This window comes from Bufo gargarizans, chromosome 6 (assembly GCF_014858855.1).
Source record: "Bufo gargarizans isolate SCDJY-AF-19 chromosome 6, ASM1485885v1, whole genome shotgun sequence".
NCBI lineage: Eukaryota > Metazoa > Chordata > Amphibia > Anura > Bufonidae > Bufo > Bufo gargarizans.
This window is the reverse complement of record NC_058085.1, coordinates 190,623,500-190,641,780: the sequence shown is the minus strand read 5'-3', so window position 1 is coordinate 190,641,780 and position 18,281 is coordinate 190,623,500. Positions and strand designations below refer to the sequence as shown.

General features: G+C 42.3%; 1 protein-coding gene across 6 annotated transcripts in view; it reads left to right on the top strand.

Annotated features, from left to right (window-relative positions):
- The window catches only part of OGDHL (oxoglutarate dehydrogenase L), a 235,419-nt gene that overhangs the window by 115,410 nt on the left and 101,728 nt on the right, over positions 1–18,281 (top strand). For all 6 annotated transcript variants that reach the window (XR_006390389.1, XM_044297687.1, XM_044297685.1 and 3 more), the window contains exon 3: positions 17,501–17,689. Coding sequence is in view for 5 of the 6 variants with exons in the window: in XM_044297687.1 (XP_044153622.1) it covers positions 17,501–17,689 (189 nt within the window). In the remaining variant the exon portion in view is untranslated. The remainder of the gene's footprint in view (positions 1–17,500; positions 17,690–18,281) is intronic.

The window sequence follows — 18,281 nt, the reverse complement described above, 5'->3', positions numbered from 1 at the left end:
TTTTCCTTTAAAATGATACATTTACTCGGATTAAACGTTTGATCTGTCATCTACGTTCTATTACAAATAAAATATTGACATTTGCCATCTCCACATCATTGCATTCAGTTTTTATTCACAATTTGTTTAGTGTCCCAACTTTTTTGGAATCCGGTTTGTATATGGGAAATACTTCTTATATATGGTGTCCTTCTTACTTGGTAACAGATGACCACATGGTACAGTCTGACATCCTCGAGAAGATCTTTCTGCTGCTTGATTGGGGAAAAAGTCAACTGCTGCACGTGAGTACCTATAAAAGAAAGGACATAACTATTAGTGCTCATACCAGTAAGCAGCAGCGAATAAACTGGACCTGAAAAAGAAAGCAGAAAAATGGAAGACCTTTTTAAAACAACTATTCGCTAAAGCAGAAACTCATCCGGCCTGGGCTCCCTCTGCTGTTAGGAGCGCAGAGCCGGACCTGCGCTGTGACATCATATCAGAGCGACCTTACTGCGATGCTCCGTCCTGCCCGGCACCTGCAAAAAGGAGAAGAAAAATAAATAAGTGTTAGGCTCAATTCACACGTCCCTGGTGTGTTGCAGATCCGCAACACACCGGGCCGGCACCCCCTATAGAAATGCCTATTCTTGTCCGCAGCTGCGGGCAAGTATAGGACATGTTCTATCTTTCGCGGAGCTGCGGACCGGAAGATCGGGGCAGCTGCATTCCGTCCCCATAGAGAATGAATTGGTCCGCACCCGTTCTGCAAAATTGCAGAACGGATGCGGACCCATTTGCGGACGTGTAAATGGAGCCTTACTCCTCCTCCTTCAAGGGGCCCCATAAAACGCAGGAATGTTAAATTCGCTGCCCCACACAGGTCGAGACATCAGGAGAAGGAACGCCATACTCACCAATGGTCTCCTGCAGCAACCACCATTACAGCTCCAACGAACATCAAAGCACCTGCATCAGCTATTACAAAGGAGGGTGAGAAATCAATTCCTAATACAGGCATTAGTGACTACAATTTGCAGGGCACTACAAAACATGTTACCATTAACCCTTTTAGTACTGACACTTTTGATACTGAAAGGGTTCAGTTATTCAAACAGTTTATTACATTTTTAACACAAAATGAGAATACTCAAAAAACGGGTTCTGTCTGGTCTTCCCCAGACAGAAATTCTGTTTTACTGCTATCAAACGAATCATTAGAAAAAGATGATAATAAGCAATATGAAGGATACAGTAGGTATTCAAGATGATAAATGTCTAGTCCCATCCTCTGGGATTCCATTTATCAACACAAATTAAAGAAAAAATATGGAAAAGAGAATATGTTGATATTTTTTCTCTACTTCCATCTTCCAAAGAAAATTTTTAATTGGATAAGAACAGAAGAGTGAAGAAGGAATCAACAAAAAAGCTTCTTTAATTAGCTTTTTGCATATATGGAGCGGTATTAGGCGAAAAGCACCCTTTTCATTGTAGTGGTTTATTTCTGCACTTAGTATATTGGAGACCTACAGAAATTTTGGAGGCACAGCATGGATCAAATATGCCGAATCATACAGACAAAAACTTGCAGTATACCCAGAACTTAAATGGAGATCTAAAGACGTAGGTCTTTGGATCAATCTCATGCTGCCTCAAAGGTCCAATTTTCGTCAGCAACCGGTTAAAAGGGAATTTTTCTCCTACAATGAATCCACTTGTAGATGGCAAACTAATTGCAAGTACAGACACGAATGCAGTTTCTGTACGGGCAACCACCCAGCCAATAAATGTTTCAAGAAACAGGGAAAAGAATCAAATAGAGGAAGTGACTCCTATGATGCTGCCAAGACTCATCCAATGTTTAAAAATGTACCCAGACAGAATGAAAGCCCAATTACTAATTGAAGGTTTTTCAAATGGATTTTATGTACCTCTTTTCTTGTTGGTTCCGGTTGTTTATTCGTTAAAAACACCAAATCTGTAAACATGAATAAAAAGATAGTTCAAGAAAAAATAAAGAAAGAAATTGCTGATTAAAGAGTAGCGGGTCCTTTCATGAATCCACCTTTCAATCATTTTAGAATTTCTCCTTTAGGTCTAGTACCAATATATAATAGCTTCCGTCTCATTCACAATTTGTCCTTCCCAAAAGACGGATCTTTAAATGACATCATAGATAAGAAGGATTCAACAGTACAATATGCTTCTTTTGATTTGGTATTATCATTACTGAAGAAAATGGGAACAAAATGCGTTAATGGCTAAAACAGATATAAAATCTTCTTTTAGGCTACTGCCTATTAACCCAGCAGGATGCAATTCTTTCAATTTGAGGGGAAATAATATTATGACAAGGCTCTTCCGATGGGTTTCTCCCTATCGTGCTATTATTTTGAGACATTTTCTACTTTTCTACACTGGATGGTAGAAAATCATTACGAGGCAGGATATATAATACACTATTTGGATGACTTTTTATTATTTTGCAATGAGAAATCATATGATTGCATCAACTTACTCAACAATTTTTAAAATATTGCTGAATATTTTAAAATTCCTCTAGTAGAAGAGAAAACAGTATATCCGACTAGATGTATAGCATTTTGGGGTATTTTTATTCACTCAGAAAACATGTTATTCAAAATTCTGGAAGAGAAAATACATTTGTCAAAAATTTTACTAAATAATTTTATTATCAGAAAAAACTACCCTGAAAAGGTTATAATATGCTTTAGGATCTTTACATTTTATATCCAGGGTGATACCAATGCGTAGAATTTTTTCTAAAAATCTGGTTGTCCTTTCTTGATAGATTTGGCAAAAATAATTTATTGATTCGGACTCACTCCAGATGGCCCCGTCTGTGGGATACGGAGCGATATTCGAAAAGCAATGGTCTGCCGAAAAATTTCCTAATTGGTTGGATAAACTTTTTTTTTCCAGTTTTAGTTTCCCTAAATATATGGCAGGATCACTTTAGGAATAAAAGACTACTACTATATTCTGACAATAAAGGCATGTTTTTTTCGGCAAAATCTGCTGAATGAATTTGCATATTGAGGCAAATAGTTAAAATGTTATCCTTTCCAAATGTAAAGAACACTTCAATCCAAGGAGAGAAAAAATATCTGCTCATTCGTTTCAAATAGCATGCGTACAAAATAGGACTCAAGAAAAATACCATTAAAAACCTCGGTAGATGGAAATCCGAAAGATATAGACTAGATATCAGACCTGACTTATTGTCTTAATCTCTTGGAGAAATAAAGATAAAATGGATTTTTATATCTTTGCTAATTTGTCCCCATTGTTTAACAGTGAGTACAGAACTGCATTCAGCAACTGGAGTCCGAGCAGCATAGCTTATCATAAACAAGCTTTATAGTATTCATTTTATGTGCTGTATCCGCCGGTATCGCTGGCCGCCGGATTAACCCCTTCTATGCTGCAATCCGTGCTGACCGCGACATAGAAGAGGTTTGTGTCAGGTGAACGATCGCATCGAGTCCCCGCACTACTGTGGCGGGGACCTGATGAGACACAAGGCAGCCCGATGCCTCAGTGTCATACACTAACAGGCAATGCATTACAATACAGATGTATTGTAATGCATTGCAGAGGGGATCAGTCCCCCAAAAGTGAGTGTCATAAATAAAGTAAAGTAAAAAAAAAAGGGTTTTTAATAAAATTAATAAAGAAAAGAAAAAGCCCATTTCCCCTTATTTTATAATAAAAAGCAGAAAAAAACAAAACACACATATTCGGTATCCCCTTGTCCGTAATGACCGGCTCTATAAATATATCACATGATCCACCCTGTCCGATAAACACCATAAAAAATAAAAATAAAAACGGTGTAAAAAAAAGCCATTTTTGTCACCTTGCATCACAAAAAGTGCAACACCAAGCAATCAAAAAGGCGTATACCCTTGCCTCACAAAAAACGTAATATAGAGCAATAATAAATCATATGTACCCTAAACTAGTACCAACAAAACTTCCACCCTATCCCGTAGTTTCAAAAATGGGGTCACTTTTTTTGGAATTTCTACTCTAGGGGTGCATCAGGGGGTCTTCAAATGGGACATGGTGTCAAAAACACAGTCCAGCAAAATCTGCCTTCCAAAAACCGCATGGCATTCCTTTCCTTCTGCTCCCTGCCATGTGCCCGTACAGTGGTTCACGACCACATATGGGGTGTTTCTGTAAACTACAGAATCAGAGCCATAAATATTGAGTTTTGTTTGGCTGTTAACCCCTTGCTTTTGCTTTGTAACTAGAAAAAAATTATTAAAATAGAAATCTGCCAAAAAAGTGAAATTTTGAAATTGTATCTCTATTTTACATTAATTCTTGTGGGACACCTAAAGGGTTAACAAAGTTAGTAAAATCAGTTTTGAATACCTTGAGGGGTGTAGTTTCTAGAATGGGGCCATTTGTGGGTGGTTTCTATTATGTTAGCCTCACAAAGTGACTTCAGGCCTGAACTTGTCCTTGAAACGTGGGTTTTTTAAAATTTCTGAAAAATTTCAAGATTTGCTTCTAAACTTCTAAGCCTTGTAACATCCCCAAAAAATAAAATGTCATTTCCAAAATGATCCAAACATGAAGTAGACATATGGGAAATGTAAAGTAATAACTATTGTTAAGGTGAAAACAGGCCCGGGGTTGAAGGGGTTAAAAAAGTGAATAAAGCTCAAAATCCTTATGATAGCTTTTATTTCCATACACACAAATGCATTGGGAGCACTACACATTCTATTCCAAATCAAAACATGAAGAAAAATATTTTGAATTTGTTTTATTCCTCTAAATAAAACAAAAATTCAAGAAAAGTAAATATTAGACTGTGTTTGTATTCTTTACAAACTCAAACCTTCTCTGTACTGCTGTACATCTGTGTTGCATGGAGTCAACCAACTTCTTGCACCTGTGAACAGGTATTCCAGCCAAGGATGACAGGACTGCATTATACAGTTCTTCTCTATTTCTTGTTTTTTCCTCAGAAACTGAATTTTTGATGTCACCCCACAAGTTTTCTATTTGATTAAGATCCGGGGATTGGGCTGGCCACTACATAACGTCAATCTTGTTGGCTGGAACCAAGATGTTGCACGTTGACTAGTGTGTTTGGAGTCATTGTATTTTTGGAACACTCATTTCAAAGTCATTTCCTCTTCAGCATAAGGCAGCATGAATTCAAGTATTCTGATGTATTCAAACTGATCCTTGCCATTTTGGCTATTCTTCTATCCTTTCGAATGGTAGTTTTTCGCTTTCTTCCACGTCTTTCAGGTTTTGGTTGCCATTTTAAAACATTTTCAATCATTTTAGCTGAGCAGCCTATCATTTTCTGCACTTCTTTATATGTTTTCCCCTCTCCAATCAACTTTTTTTATCAAGGTAAACTGTTCTCGCGAGCAATGTCTGGAACAACCCATTTTCAGAATTTCAGAGAAAAATGCACTATAACCAGCATGTACAACATTTGCTGCCTTATTGCCACCAGTTTTTCAAAGAATGAATGACCTCACTCATTGAACTCCACACTGCTATTATTTTGAACATGCCCCTTTCAATAAGTGATTCAATTACACAGAATCAGCAGCATGCATGCCATGACTGTTGAGTCCGTTGGATTTCTATTTCTCTAATACACCTACTAGTAAATTATTTGCCATGTAGAAATATTTCTACCAAAAACAGTTATTGATTAGGTTAGTGATGTCTGACTGCTATTATTTTGAACACAACTGTACATGACTCATATGTATTAAAAGAGAAGAGCTTTAAATGTATGACATGTTTTACTGAATCCTTTTTTTTTTTTTTACAAAAAATAATATATGTACTCAGCTTCTCTGCTCTATGACATGCTTCCTCCACATGGCGCTGCATTATGCAAGAATTTTTTCTTTACATTTTTCCCATCCTCCCTTTTAAATAAGAGGTGAGAGAGTTTGGATGGATTGTATACCTGATCTTCTCTCAGCTCATTGTTGCTGCACCATGGATCTGGAATCTCACTAGATTGTGCTCCTAGGTTGTAGTTTTATAATATATACCATATTTTTTGGACTGTAAGAAGCACCGGACTATAAAATGCACCTAGGATTTGGAGGAGGAAAATGAGAAAATAAATATTTTCCATCAGACTTCAGAGCAGACCCCCATTCTTCATCAGACCTCAGAACAGACCCATCAACCTCCATCAGGACACAGTGCACAGCGGGACCCAGAAGAAGACTAGGGAGAAGTGAGTACAGCCAGCGCATCGCTGCGCTCACCTCCCCATGCCTTCTGCATGCTAATGACAAAAAGTGCGTCTTAAAAATATGGTAGTTGAATATCCCCTATAAATAGAAAAATGCTTTGGCTATGCATTTTCTTTCTGTAGTATTGCCTCCACCTGGTCAATCCAGAATGGGTCTTTGTTTACATGGCTGCATCGGCAAAGTGCCTTTATACCTCATGTGACAGCTGTAACCAGTAATAGACCTTAGCGATAAACTGCAGGAGACTGCTCAGGCCAGTGATTGGGTGCAAGACGGGCAAGGAGGAGCTAGCTCAGTGTTGAAAGTCATCGAGATTAAACTGGTAGGTGTAGTGCCTTCCGCTATTTCATTCAGTTCCTTGTTCTGGGAGCATTTTTATTTAACTTGCAACACCTCTTTACTTCATTGTCTCCAAAATGATGTATTGTGAATTAGATTAAGCTTTTCAAAAAAGGCCAGTAAAAATGCATTTGGTCTGAGTGAGATGTTTTTAGCATGTTACTAGTATGATCTGACGTGTTTCCCAGCCTCTGAATGGAAATGTATATGCCTTATGTGTGATTTTTAATAGTCATTTCCCACTACATGATAGATCATAGAAAGAAGGTGTTTGCAGCTTGGCAAGATGATATCCATAGTATCTTCACTGTGACATGTTTATATGTCATTGCCTTGAATTAAGTTATAAGATGGGATTTACTTTTTCTGTACTTGGTTATAGTGGGTGAGCAGACAGACTCATCCCAGGATTTCACCTGCAAGTCATATATATATATATATATATATATATATATATATATATATATTATTTTTTTTTATGTTACTGGCTTGTAGGTATTAGAAGAAATTTGGACCAGATATGCCATGTTGGATTTTGACTTTATTTCACGTAGTAATGAGTAGTGTCTACAATGACTCATACAGGGCAACTAGGGCTGCATCAAACGATTGCTAAAATAATCGAGTGTTCTACCAATTTTATTTTTGCGATTAATCGAGTACTCTAATAAGAAAAACCTTGTTAATATAACGTATTGCTTTATAAAAAACAATGTTTATTTCTTACAGTCGTATAGCAAATAATTCAGACCCTGAAGGTGGGAATGAACGTGTCCTCGTGCCTAGGCTGAAGATTCCCTAAAATCCCTAAGATGGTGAAAGGGGGAAAGAGGTTGCCTGCTCCCTCAGGACCAGGAGGGGGCAGGCGTCTCTCTAACAGCCTAGACAGACAACCATAAGAAAACAAAACCAACCTATCTTGTACTGAGCAGGAACAGCAAATCCTTCCTTCGTCTGAGCCAGACAGAAGCTATAACCCGCACAGGACACTGGGAGTGGGCGTAATTTAAACTCAATGCACCTGAAGGGAGGCAGATATAGCTAAATTCCCAAACAAAAACAAAAAGTCTACACACGTGCTGTTAACCTGGCAGACCTCTGCACATAGCCTGAGCAGGGCATGACTGTACTCTCCTTCTACGAGTGACCTCCGGACACCTCGGCCCAACTTTATCCGGGTGGGATCTGTGAAAATCCCTCACCACTCGGCTGGCACTAACATACACAGCCGGAACCCACATCCTCTCCTCAGGGCCGTATCCCCTCCAGTGTAGCAGATACTGAAGGGAACCCCGAAGAACTCTTAAGTCGAGAACCCTGGAGATCTCGAACTCTAAATTTCCATACACCAGAACAGGGGGAGGAGGCAATGGTGATGGTTCCACCGGTTTCACATATTTCTTTAGTAAAGACTTGTGGAACACATCATGAATCCTCCAAGTCTGCGGAAGATCCAGACGAAACACTACTGGATTGACCACCGCAGATATTTTGTAAGGTCCAATAAATCTTGGACCCAGTTTCCAAGATGGTACTCTCAGTTTAATATTTTTTAGTAGATAACCACACCAGATCACCCACACACAGGTCCGGACTAGTCATACGTCTCTTGTCAGCCATTCGCTTATACCTCTCACCCATCTTCTCCAAATTCACCTGGATCCTCCGCCAGATAGAAGACAAGGCAGAAGAAAATCTCTCCTCCTCTGGCATCCCAGAGGAACTAGTCCCAGAAAAGGTACCAAACTGAGGATGAAAACCGTATGCGCCAAAAAATAGCGACTTACCCGTGGACTCCTGCCTACGGTTATTCAAAACAAACTCTGCTAGGGACAAGAATGAGGACCAGTTCTCCTGATTCTCAGCCACAAATCACCTCAAGTAGGTCTCCAGGTTTTTATTAGTACGCTCTGTCTTCCCATTCGACTGTGGATGAAAATTCAAAGAGAACAAAAGTTGAATGCCAAGCCGAGAGCAGAACACCCTCCAAAACCTGGAGATAAACTGCGTACCCCTATCAGAAACCACATCCGAGGGAATTCCATGGAATTTCACGATATGATCAACAAAAATCCGAGCAAGAGTCTTGGCATTGGGCAGACCTGGCTAACGATACAAAGTGAGCCATTTTACTAAAACGGTCAACTACCACCAAAATTGCTGTTTCCCGGAGGAACTCGGCAGATCCGTAATAAAGTCCAGCAGGTTTCACAAGCTGCTACGTAATCCTCAACACTCTTATGGTAACCCGGGCCACCAGAACCTCAGGGACACAAGATCAAAGGTGGACTTACCACTAGGATGTCCAGCAAGGACAGTATCGTGATGTTCCTTGAATACCTTGTATCACAGTCCATCAGGAACAACCAACCTCCCTGGGGACAAGAACCAGGAGCCCCCTCCTGGGCTCCCAACACCTCCATCTCCAATTCGGGATACAGAGTGGAGACCACCACCCCATCAGCCAAAATCGGAGCAGGATCCAGGAAAACTGCGAGACAACGCATCAGGCTTGACGTTTTTAACCCCCAGGCGAAAAGTAACCACAAAATTGCACCTGGTAAAGAACAGTGACCATCTGGCCTGTCTAGGATTCAGACACTTGGCAGATTGCAGGTAAGCCAAATTCTTATGATCCGGATATACTGTAACGGGATGAGACGCCCCCTCTAACCAGTGGCGCCATTCCTCAAAGGCCAATTTGATGGCCAGCAATTCCCTATCTCCTACATCATAATTCCTCTCGGTGACCGAGAGCTTCTTGGGGGGGAAAAAAGCACACGGAACCCATTTGCCAGGGGATGAACCCTGCGACAGTACTGCTCCAACCCCTACCTCTGATGCATCAACCTCCACCACGAATGGTTGAGACACATCGGGCTGCACCAGAATGGGAGCAGACTCAAAACATTCCTTAATAGCCGAAAAGGCCTGCAATGCCTCAACCGACCAGACAGAGACATCGGCGCCCTTCTTAGTCATATCGGTCAGAGGTTTCACAATGGTAGAATAGTACAAGATACATTTTCTATAATAATTAGTAAACCCCAAAAACCGCATCAAAGCTTTCTGATTCTCCGGTCGGTCCCATTCCAGAACCGCCCGGACCTTTTCGGGGTCCATACGAAAACCAGAGTCAGAAAGCAGATATCCCAGAAACGGAAGCTCCTGCACAGAAATCACACATTTCTCCAATTTGGCATAACCAGAAAAGGCATAACCAGATTCTAGGAATGACCCTCGTGCGTGTTGAAGGCCGTTTTCCACTCATCCCCTTCCTTGATTCTGATCAGATTGTAGGCCCCTCTTAAATCCAACTTGGAGAACACCTTGGCTCTAACAATCTGATCAAAAAGAGATCAAAGGAAGGGGATACGGATCACGGACCGTAATACGGTTCAATTCCGGGAAATCCAAACAAGGTCTCAGTGATCCATCCTTTTTCTTTACAAAGAATAAACCCACTGCCACCGGAGACTTAGATGGCCTAATATGACCTTTTGCCAAATTCTCGGCAATATTCCGCATGACCTCTCTTTCAGGTTGAGAAAGATTGTAAAGCCAAAACTTTGGCAACTTAGCCCCCGGGATGAGATTAACTGGACAACCATAGTCACGATGAGGGGGCAATTCCTGAGCCCCACCCTCCGAAAAGACATCCGCAAAATCTTGAGAGATACTGAGGTAAAGCCGTAGTAGACACACCAGAGATATATGTGCCAAGACAATTGTCCGAATAAAATTCACTCCAACCAATGATCTGTCTTGCTTGCCAATCTATAATTGGGTTATGTTTTGTCAACCACTGTAACCCTAAGACCATAGGAGCGGGCAAGTCCTTCATGACAAAACAAGACATGATCTCAACATGTGAATCACCCACCCTTAACAGAATACCATGAGCAATATGAGTGAGACTCCTTTGAAAAAGAGAGGAAGAATCAATTGCGAAAACCGGAATCTCTCTTTCTAAAGTGCAAGTACTTAGACCCAGATTTTGAAGAAAAAGAAAATCAATAAGGTTTACCCCAGCACCACAGTCAATGAATACTTCAACAAAAAAAATTCTTGAGTCTAGCGCCACCATAGCTGGAAGGAGAAAACCCCTGACAAAACTGACTACGTAACACTCTGACTCGGTAGCCCATCTCCTAAACTCAACGCAGTAAGCCTCTGCAGTATGTTCACCTTGTAATAAATTACACAATTTAGATTCCGCCATTGAGACCTGATCTGGATCATCACAAATTAATCCCAAGGCTTTAAAAAATTCTTCCACCGACCGGAGGGCCAGAGAACCGGACGACAGAGAAAAGGACCAGGATTACGTGTCCCCTTTAAGCAGGGAAATGATTATCCCTACCCTCTGACTCTCATTGCCAGACGAAGATGGACGCAGCCGAAAATACAACTTGCATGACTCTTTAAAGCGGATAAAGTCATCCACACCCCCTGCTAATCTATCAGGGAGAGCGACTTTAGGTTCCCCATAAATTTGACTTCCTCCTATTGCACCTGATGCCAGAGCATTCTGACACCGTGTGACCGAATTACGCAGATCCGCAACCTCTAGGGATAATCCCTGCATGCGATCAACTAGTGCATCAATTGACTCCATCTCAACACAGCTCAGAAGTGGCAGTCAAAGTATTGGCGGGTTATAATGTCACGGCAGACAGGATACAAGATACACAGAATACAAAACAAATGTCTGGGCAAGAAGCTGGGGATAAAGGTCACCTCCTGACAAATCCCTACCAGCTCTCCCTAGACTTCTATGCCCACAATCAAACTCTGAAGGTGGGAATGAACGTGTCCTCGGGCCCAGGCTGAAGATTCCCTAAAATCCCTAAGATGGGGAAAGGGGGAAAGAGGCAACAAAACCAACTTATCTTGTACTGAGCAGTAACAGCAAATCCTTCCTTCCTCTGAGCCAGACAGAAGCTATAACCTGCACAGGACACTCGGAGGGGGCGTAATTTAAACTCAAACCAACAACCCCACCCAGTGCACCTGAAGGGAGGCGGATATAGCTCAATTCCAAAACAAAAAGGATACACACGTGCTGCTAACCTGGCAGACCTCCGCACATAGCCTGAGCAGGGCATGACATCACCCCGCCAACTCTTTATACTTACCTTTCCTGGCAGTGCGCTGACATTAAGTCCGCAGGAGATGGACCGCGTCTTCTTCCCAGTATGCACTGGGAGGGACCTGACGTCACACACAGCGTCAGCCAGCGCGCTGACGATGTGTGCACGCAAGGCCCTGGCCAGTGATTTAAACGAATCCTCAATGCAGGGAAATTGCATTGAGGATTTTTTTTGCCTCGATTACATCAATTACATAGTTGAATCGTTTCAGCCCTAAAGGCAACCCAGAAATAGTTTTTAAAAAAAACTTTTGTGAAAAAAACCTACGGTACTTCAATGTGATCCTGCAATGCTAATTATTGTCTGACTGAACTAAAGGTTTTTGTTTTATTTTATCCTTTAATCACTGTGTGCTTGTGTAAATCTCAGGGGTGGGTATAAATCAATGGACATTTAAGGCATAGCCTGTGGCTGTCCTATAAATGTTGAGATGGGAACATATACGTTTTAGAACAAGATCAGTTGTCTGCAACCAATTACTAGATAAATGACACTATATTGTTTAGCAACCTCGTGCTATCTGGTGTGGAAAGTGACTACAAGGCCATATCTCGCTGTAGAAGACCCAGCATGGACAACTTGTTGATTTCATTTGGAACTGTGTAATAATTCATTCCACCTGCAGTGGCACTGAAAAGGAATCAAATTGATGTATCCAGGTTCTCTTGCAATTTACAGCTAATCATAGGGGTCAGCTTGTTTTTGGTAGACCCTTCTAGGAAAAAAAAATAAGATTTTATTTGTCAGTGCACATAGATGTGATAGCATAACAGAGGTCTATTTAACCCATTTGCTGATTTTCCCTAACAGTGTTTTGACTGAATAGTTTTTATGCAGTGTTGCTGCACAGAGGGGTGGAGGTGCCTCTAAGGGCTCTTTCTTAGGGCCCTTGCACACGACCGTATGCCCTCCGAGACATACGGTCCGTGAGCGGGCCATATGTCCCGGAGCAGCATTCATCGTGCACACGGGAGCGTACAGCATCATATATTACAATGATGCTGTGCACATCGGGCTGCCTGCAGGACTGTTGTCCTGCACTCATATGATTTTATGATTGCAGGACAATAGTCCCGCGGGAAGCTTGTAATCTATGATGCCATGTGCTCCCGTGCGCACGATCAATGCCGCTCCGGGACATATGGGCCCGCTCGCAGACCGTATATCTCGGAGGGCATACGGTCGTGTGCAAGGGCCCTTAGGCTGGAATTGAGCATGATCTTGGTTTTATTTTAAAGCTACAATATAACTTTTAAATCAATACCAGGATTGCAATGTTAGCAACCATAAAACCAGAAACACAGCCATTAGAATTTGGTCTCAGTGAGAGCTGCATAAAGCTGTAGCTCTCACACCCAACCTGAATTCTAAAGGCTGTATTTTTGTTGTTTTTGCAGCTAACACTGCAATTCTGATGTTGTTTTAAAGCTTAGATTGCCAGTTTTTAAACCAAGGTGGTTCTAGCTATTTATACCACACAGTGAACACTGTAAAAATAGATCCCAAAAAACGTTGTTGAAATTGTTGTTTTTATCTCCTCCTCAAAAAAAAAATCTCGAATTATTCCTATAACACTACAACTCATTCCCCAAAATTTAGGCCACATACAGCTAAGGGTACTTTCACACTAGCGTTATTCTTTTCTGGAATTGAGTTCCGTCCTAAGGGCTCAATACCGGAAAAGAACTGATCCGTTTTATCCTAATGCATTCTGAATAGAGAGCAATCTATTTAGGATGCTTAAGGATGTCTTCAGTTCAGTCTTTTTGTCTTTTCAGGACTGAGATAATACCACAGCATGCTGCGGTTTTATCTCTGTCCAAAATTCCGGAACACTTGCCGGAATGCCGGATTCTGCATTTTTTCCCATTGACATGCATTAATGCCGGATACGGGCCCCGAGTGTTCCGGCAAAACGGATCTGGCATTGCGGTCTGCACATGCTCAGATCGCAAAAAGTGAATTCCGGATCAGTTTTTCCGGATGCATTTCAATGCATTTGTCATATGGATCCTGATCTGTCTGACAAATGCCATCAGTTTGCATACGTTTTGACGGATCCTTCAGGCAGTTCCGGCGACGGAACTGCCTTCCGGAATCCTCTGCCTCAAGTATTAAAGTACCCTAAGTTGAAGAAAAAAATCTAAAAGTTATGACTGCTGGAACATCAACAGATGGGCCGACAATGTTTCTGGCCCATGAGGCTAAAATTTGCTTTGTCACTAAGGAGTTAAAATACACTTAAAGGGAATGTCAGTTCCAACACCTCCCAAACTTTGATCATTGTTGTAAAGTGTAAATGACGCCAAGTTCAAATATGTTATTTGTATCCTCTTACTCGCATGCTTTGGGAGGCTGTGCTTCCACCAACCGGCAGTAAAATGCATTCTGAGGGTTCCCAAGTATCTTACTGCTTATTTGTGGGAGCAGTGTCAGAATGCAAGTGAGTGTGACTAGAGAAATTACATAGAAAATCCAGCAAACCGCCAATGTGTTACGAATATTAATCGCGTTTCGGCATATAGCCTTCATCAACTGATACATCTCAAATTCACAGTGACTCTTATATATACACATCAATTGAGCAAAGTGACATCATCCACCCCCTTATGGGCAGGAACAAAAAATAAACCAACCGATTTTCTTGGTTTCACTATAGCATGGGAACACACATAACAGAAGATTTTCACAATATCGAAAATAGCAGATCAGCGAGTCGATAATGTCTACAATAAAGGAAAAGAAAGAAATTCGAATCAAGCAGTATGAAAAACATACATATACCGTATTTTTCGCGCTATAAGATGCACCTAGGTTTTTGAGCAGGAAAATAAGTAGGGTTTGAACTAATGGCGGTCTGTGCATGACACTATTATGGGGGATCTGTGGATGATGCATTGTTATGGGGTGGGGGATTTGTGGATAGCACTGTTATGGGGGGGAGCTGTGGATGGCATTATGATGGGGGGTCTGTGGATGGCATTATGATGGTGGGGGGGGGGGGTCTGTGGATGGCATTATGATGGTGGGGGGGGTCTGTGGATGGCATTATGATGGTGGGGGGATTTGTGGATGGCATTATGATGGTGGGGGATCTGTGGATGGCATTATGATGGTGGGGGGATCTGTGGATGGCACTGTTATGGGGTAGTGGATCTGTGGATGACACTGCTATATATGTCATCCACAGATCCCCCATAACAGTCCCATCCACAGATCCCCCCCCCATCATAATGCCATCCACAGACCCCCCCATCATAATGCCATCCACAGATATCCCCCACCATCATAATGCCATCCACAGATCCCCCCCACCATCATAATGCCATCCACAGATCCCCCCCACCATCATAATGCCATCCACAGATCCCCCCCCCCCCACCATCATAATGCCATCCACAGATCCCCCCCCACCATCATAATGCCATCCACAGATCCCCCCCCACCATCATAATGCCATCCACAGATCCCCCACCACCATCATAATGCCATCCACAGATCCCCCCCCACCATCATAATGCCATCCACAGATCCCCCCCACCATCATAATGCCATCCACAGATCCCCCCCCCACCATCATAATGCCATCCACAGATCCCCCCCACCATCATAATGCCATCCACAGATCCCCCCATCATCATTATCCCATCCATAGATCCCTAAGGAGGGGCTGTAGTAGGCGGTGAGAGCCGCGGGGCAGTGCAGGCTCTGTACTCTGGCCCCACCGCTCAGTATGTACTGTATTATACCTAGTGTTAATCATAATATCTAAACTGCGCTCCCCCTGCTCCCCATCTGTACCGTACTTACCGGTACATGTCACTCTCCCGTCTCCTGTAGTGAGCGCTAGCAGGCAGGCTGGGCTGCAGGCGGCTGTAACTCACGGAGGTCACGTGCCTGCTCCGCCTGCTTCATTCATAAAGTAGGCGGAGCAGGCACGTGACCTCAGTGAGTTACGGCCGCCTGCAGACCGGCCTGCCTGCTAGTGCTCACTACAGGAGACGGAGTGTGACATGTACCGGTAAGGCTACTTTCACACTTGCGCTTGATCGGATCCGTTCTGAACGGATCCGATCATATTAATGCAGACGGAGGCTCCGTTCAGTACGGATCCGTCTGCATTAATAACTTAGAAAAAATTCTAAGTGTGAAAGCAGCCTGAGCGGATCCGTTCAGACTTTCAATGTAAAGTCAACGGGGGACGGATCCGCTTGAAGATTGAGCCATAGGGTGACATCTTCAAGCGGATCCGTTCCCATTGACTTACATTGTAAGTCTGAACGGATCCGCTCGCCTCCGCACGGCCAGTTGAACGCTGCAAGCAGCGTTCAGCTGTCCGCCTGTCCGTGCGGAGGCGAGCGGAGCGGAGGCTGAACGCCGCCAGACTGATGCAGTCTGAGCGGATCCGCTCCATTCAGACTGCATCAGGGCTGGACGGAGGCGTTTGGGTCCGCTCGTGAGCTCCTTCAAACGGAGCTCACGAACGGACCCATGAACGCTAGTGTGAAAGTAGCCTAAGTACGGTACAGATGGGGAGAAGGGGGAGCGCAGTTTAGATATTATGATTAACACTAGGTATAATACAGTACATACTGAGCAGCGGGCCAGAGTACAGAGCATGCATGGCCCGCTGCTCTCCCCGCCTACTACAGACCCTCCTCCTTCCTCACTAATACATCGCGGACTGCGATGTAAATTGCCAGCATTTTTCCCAGACGCAGGGGCACTTTTCCCCTACTTTTTCTGGGGGGGAAAGTGCATCTTATGGGGTGAAAAATACGGTAGTCTCATAACCTTACAACCTCATAATCGCGATTAAGACCTCTGGGATACAATGTATCAAGCGTATGTATCCAAAAAGCCTCTCTACGAAGTAAACGTTTTTTTTTATATCTCCTCATCTCCTTGGTCTCACAATTTGCTCTGAAACCTGATATAGAATGTTTACATTTATCAAAGTGGTAAGGCAAAGGTAGTAATACATTTTTAGTCCTAATTATGGACTTATGCTTGCATATCCTGTCCCTCACCGTTTGCATAGTTTCGCCCACATACGCAAGCCCACATGGGCATTTGATCAAATAGATCACATTTTTTGACTTACAAGTGAAAAAACCTTCAATCTTGAAGGCCTTTCCTGTGTGAGGATGATATACCTCAGAACCCTTAATAATATGAGAACATTGAAGACAATGCAGGCACGGAAATGTGCCTTCCTTTATTGTCCTCGATGTGAAACTATGTGTTTCCGTTTCCTTTCCGTTCTGTTTTTCCATATGCCGTATACAGTAATTACATAGAAAAAATTGGTCTTGGCATAACATTTTCAATAGAAGGTTCCACAAAAACGGAAGACATACGGATGCATTTCCGTATGTGTTCCGTTTTTTTTTTGCGGACCCATTGACTTGAATGGAGCCAAGCACCGTGATTTGCAGACAAAGACTAGGACATGTTCTATCTTTTCATGGTACGGAAATACTGAAACGGAATGCACACGGAGACACCAGTTTTTTTTTTTGCTGAACCATTGAAATGGTTCAGTATATGTACCGCATACTGAACTAAAAAAACGGCCAGTATACTGAATGCAAAATACTGTCATGTGCATGAGCCCTAACACCTAACTTTAAGATTAAGTAGTACAACTGCTTTAATCCACCCATCCTCATTCAGTATATTTCTTATTCTAATTTTTAAATGTCTTATTCTCACAAAGATTCTAATCTTGTGTTTTTTTATTTACAGTCTTGGGATACTTTTTTCCGCAGTGCTGATGCTATGGCTGTGCCTGGTGAAGCCCATCAGACAGAAGCCGCTGATATGCAAAATAAAGCATTGTTGATTCGCAGCCAAGGTCTTGCTATGGCTTCGGCTAAAGCAGAGAAACTGGTGGAAGACCATCTGGCAGTGCAGTCATTAATCAGAGCATACCAGGTAAGCTCCGTACAACACAACTAAATCTCCGGAATATGCTTTTTTTGGTTAATTAAAATATTTCTACATTAGTATTTTCATTTCCAGATGTCTACTATGTAAATAAATGTACCATTCTGAGTTCACACCTATTCTCTCATCTGACATTTATTTGTTTTACCTTTATATGGTTATTCTCATCACAAATATGTATGGAATTTCCAAAGGAAATTCAATAGATGACAGATATGGGTCCTACCTCTGGGACCTACAACCAGGTGGTGGAGCGTTAAAGCAGAGGTGTCTGGTATTACATATAAAGCTGAGATCGCTGTGCCATGCTCTTACATATGGTAAATCCGATTGAAGAGATTGGGAGTTATGAAAATGGCGTACAACAACAGCTGCTAGCCTCCTTGATGAGATTTGGAGATCTCTGTTCTCGAGGTGGGACCCATGTCTATCAGACATTTATGACTTATCCTGTGGATATGCTATAAATGTCTGTGATGAGAATACCTATTGAAAGTGCATCACCTCCCTTTTACACCTTTCATTTTCAGGTCTAACGTTCTCGGCCGCTTTACCTTTCGGTATATGTACTGTATAGAAC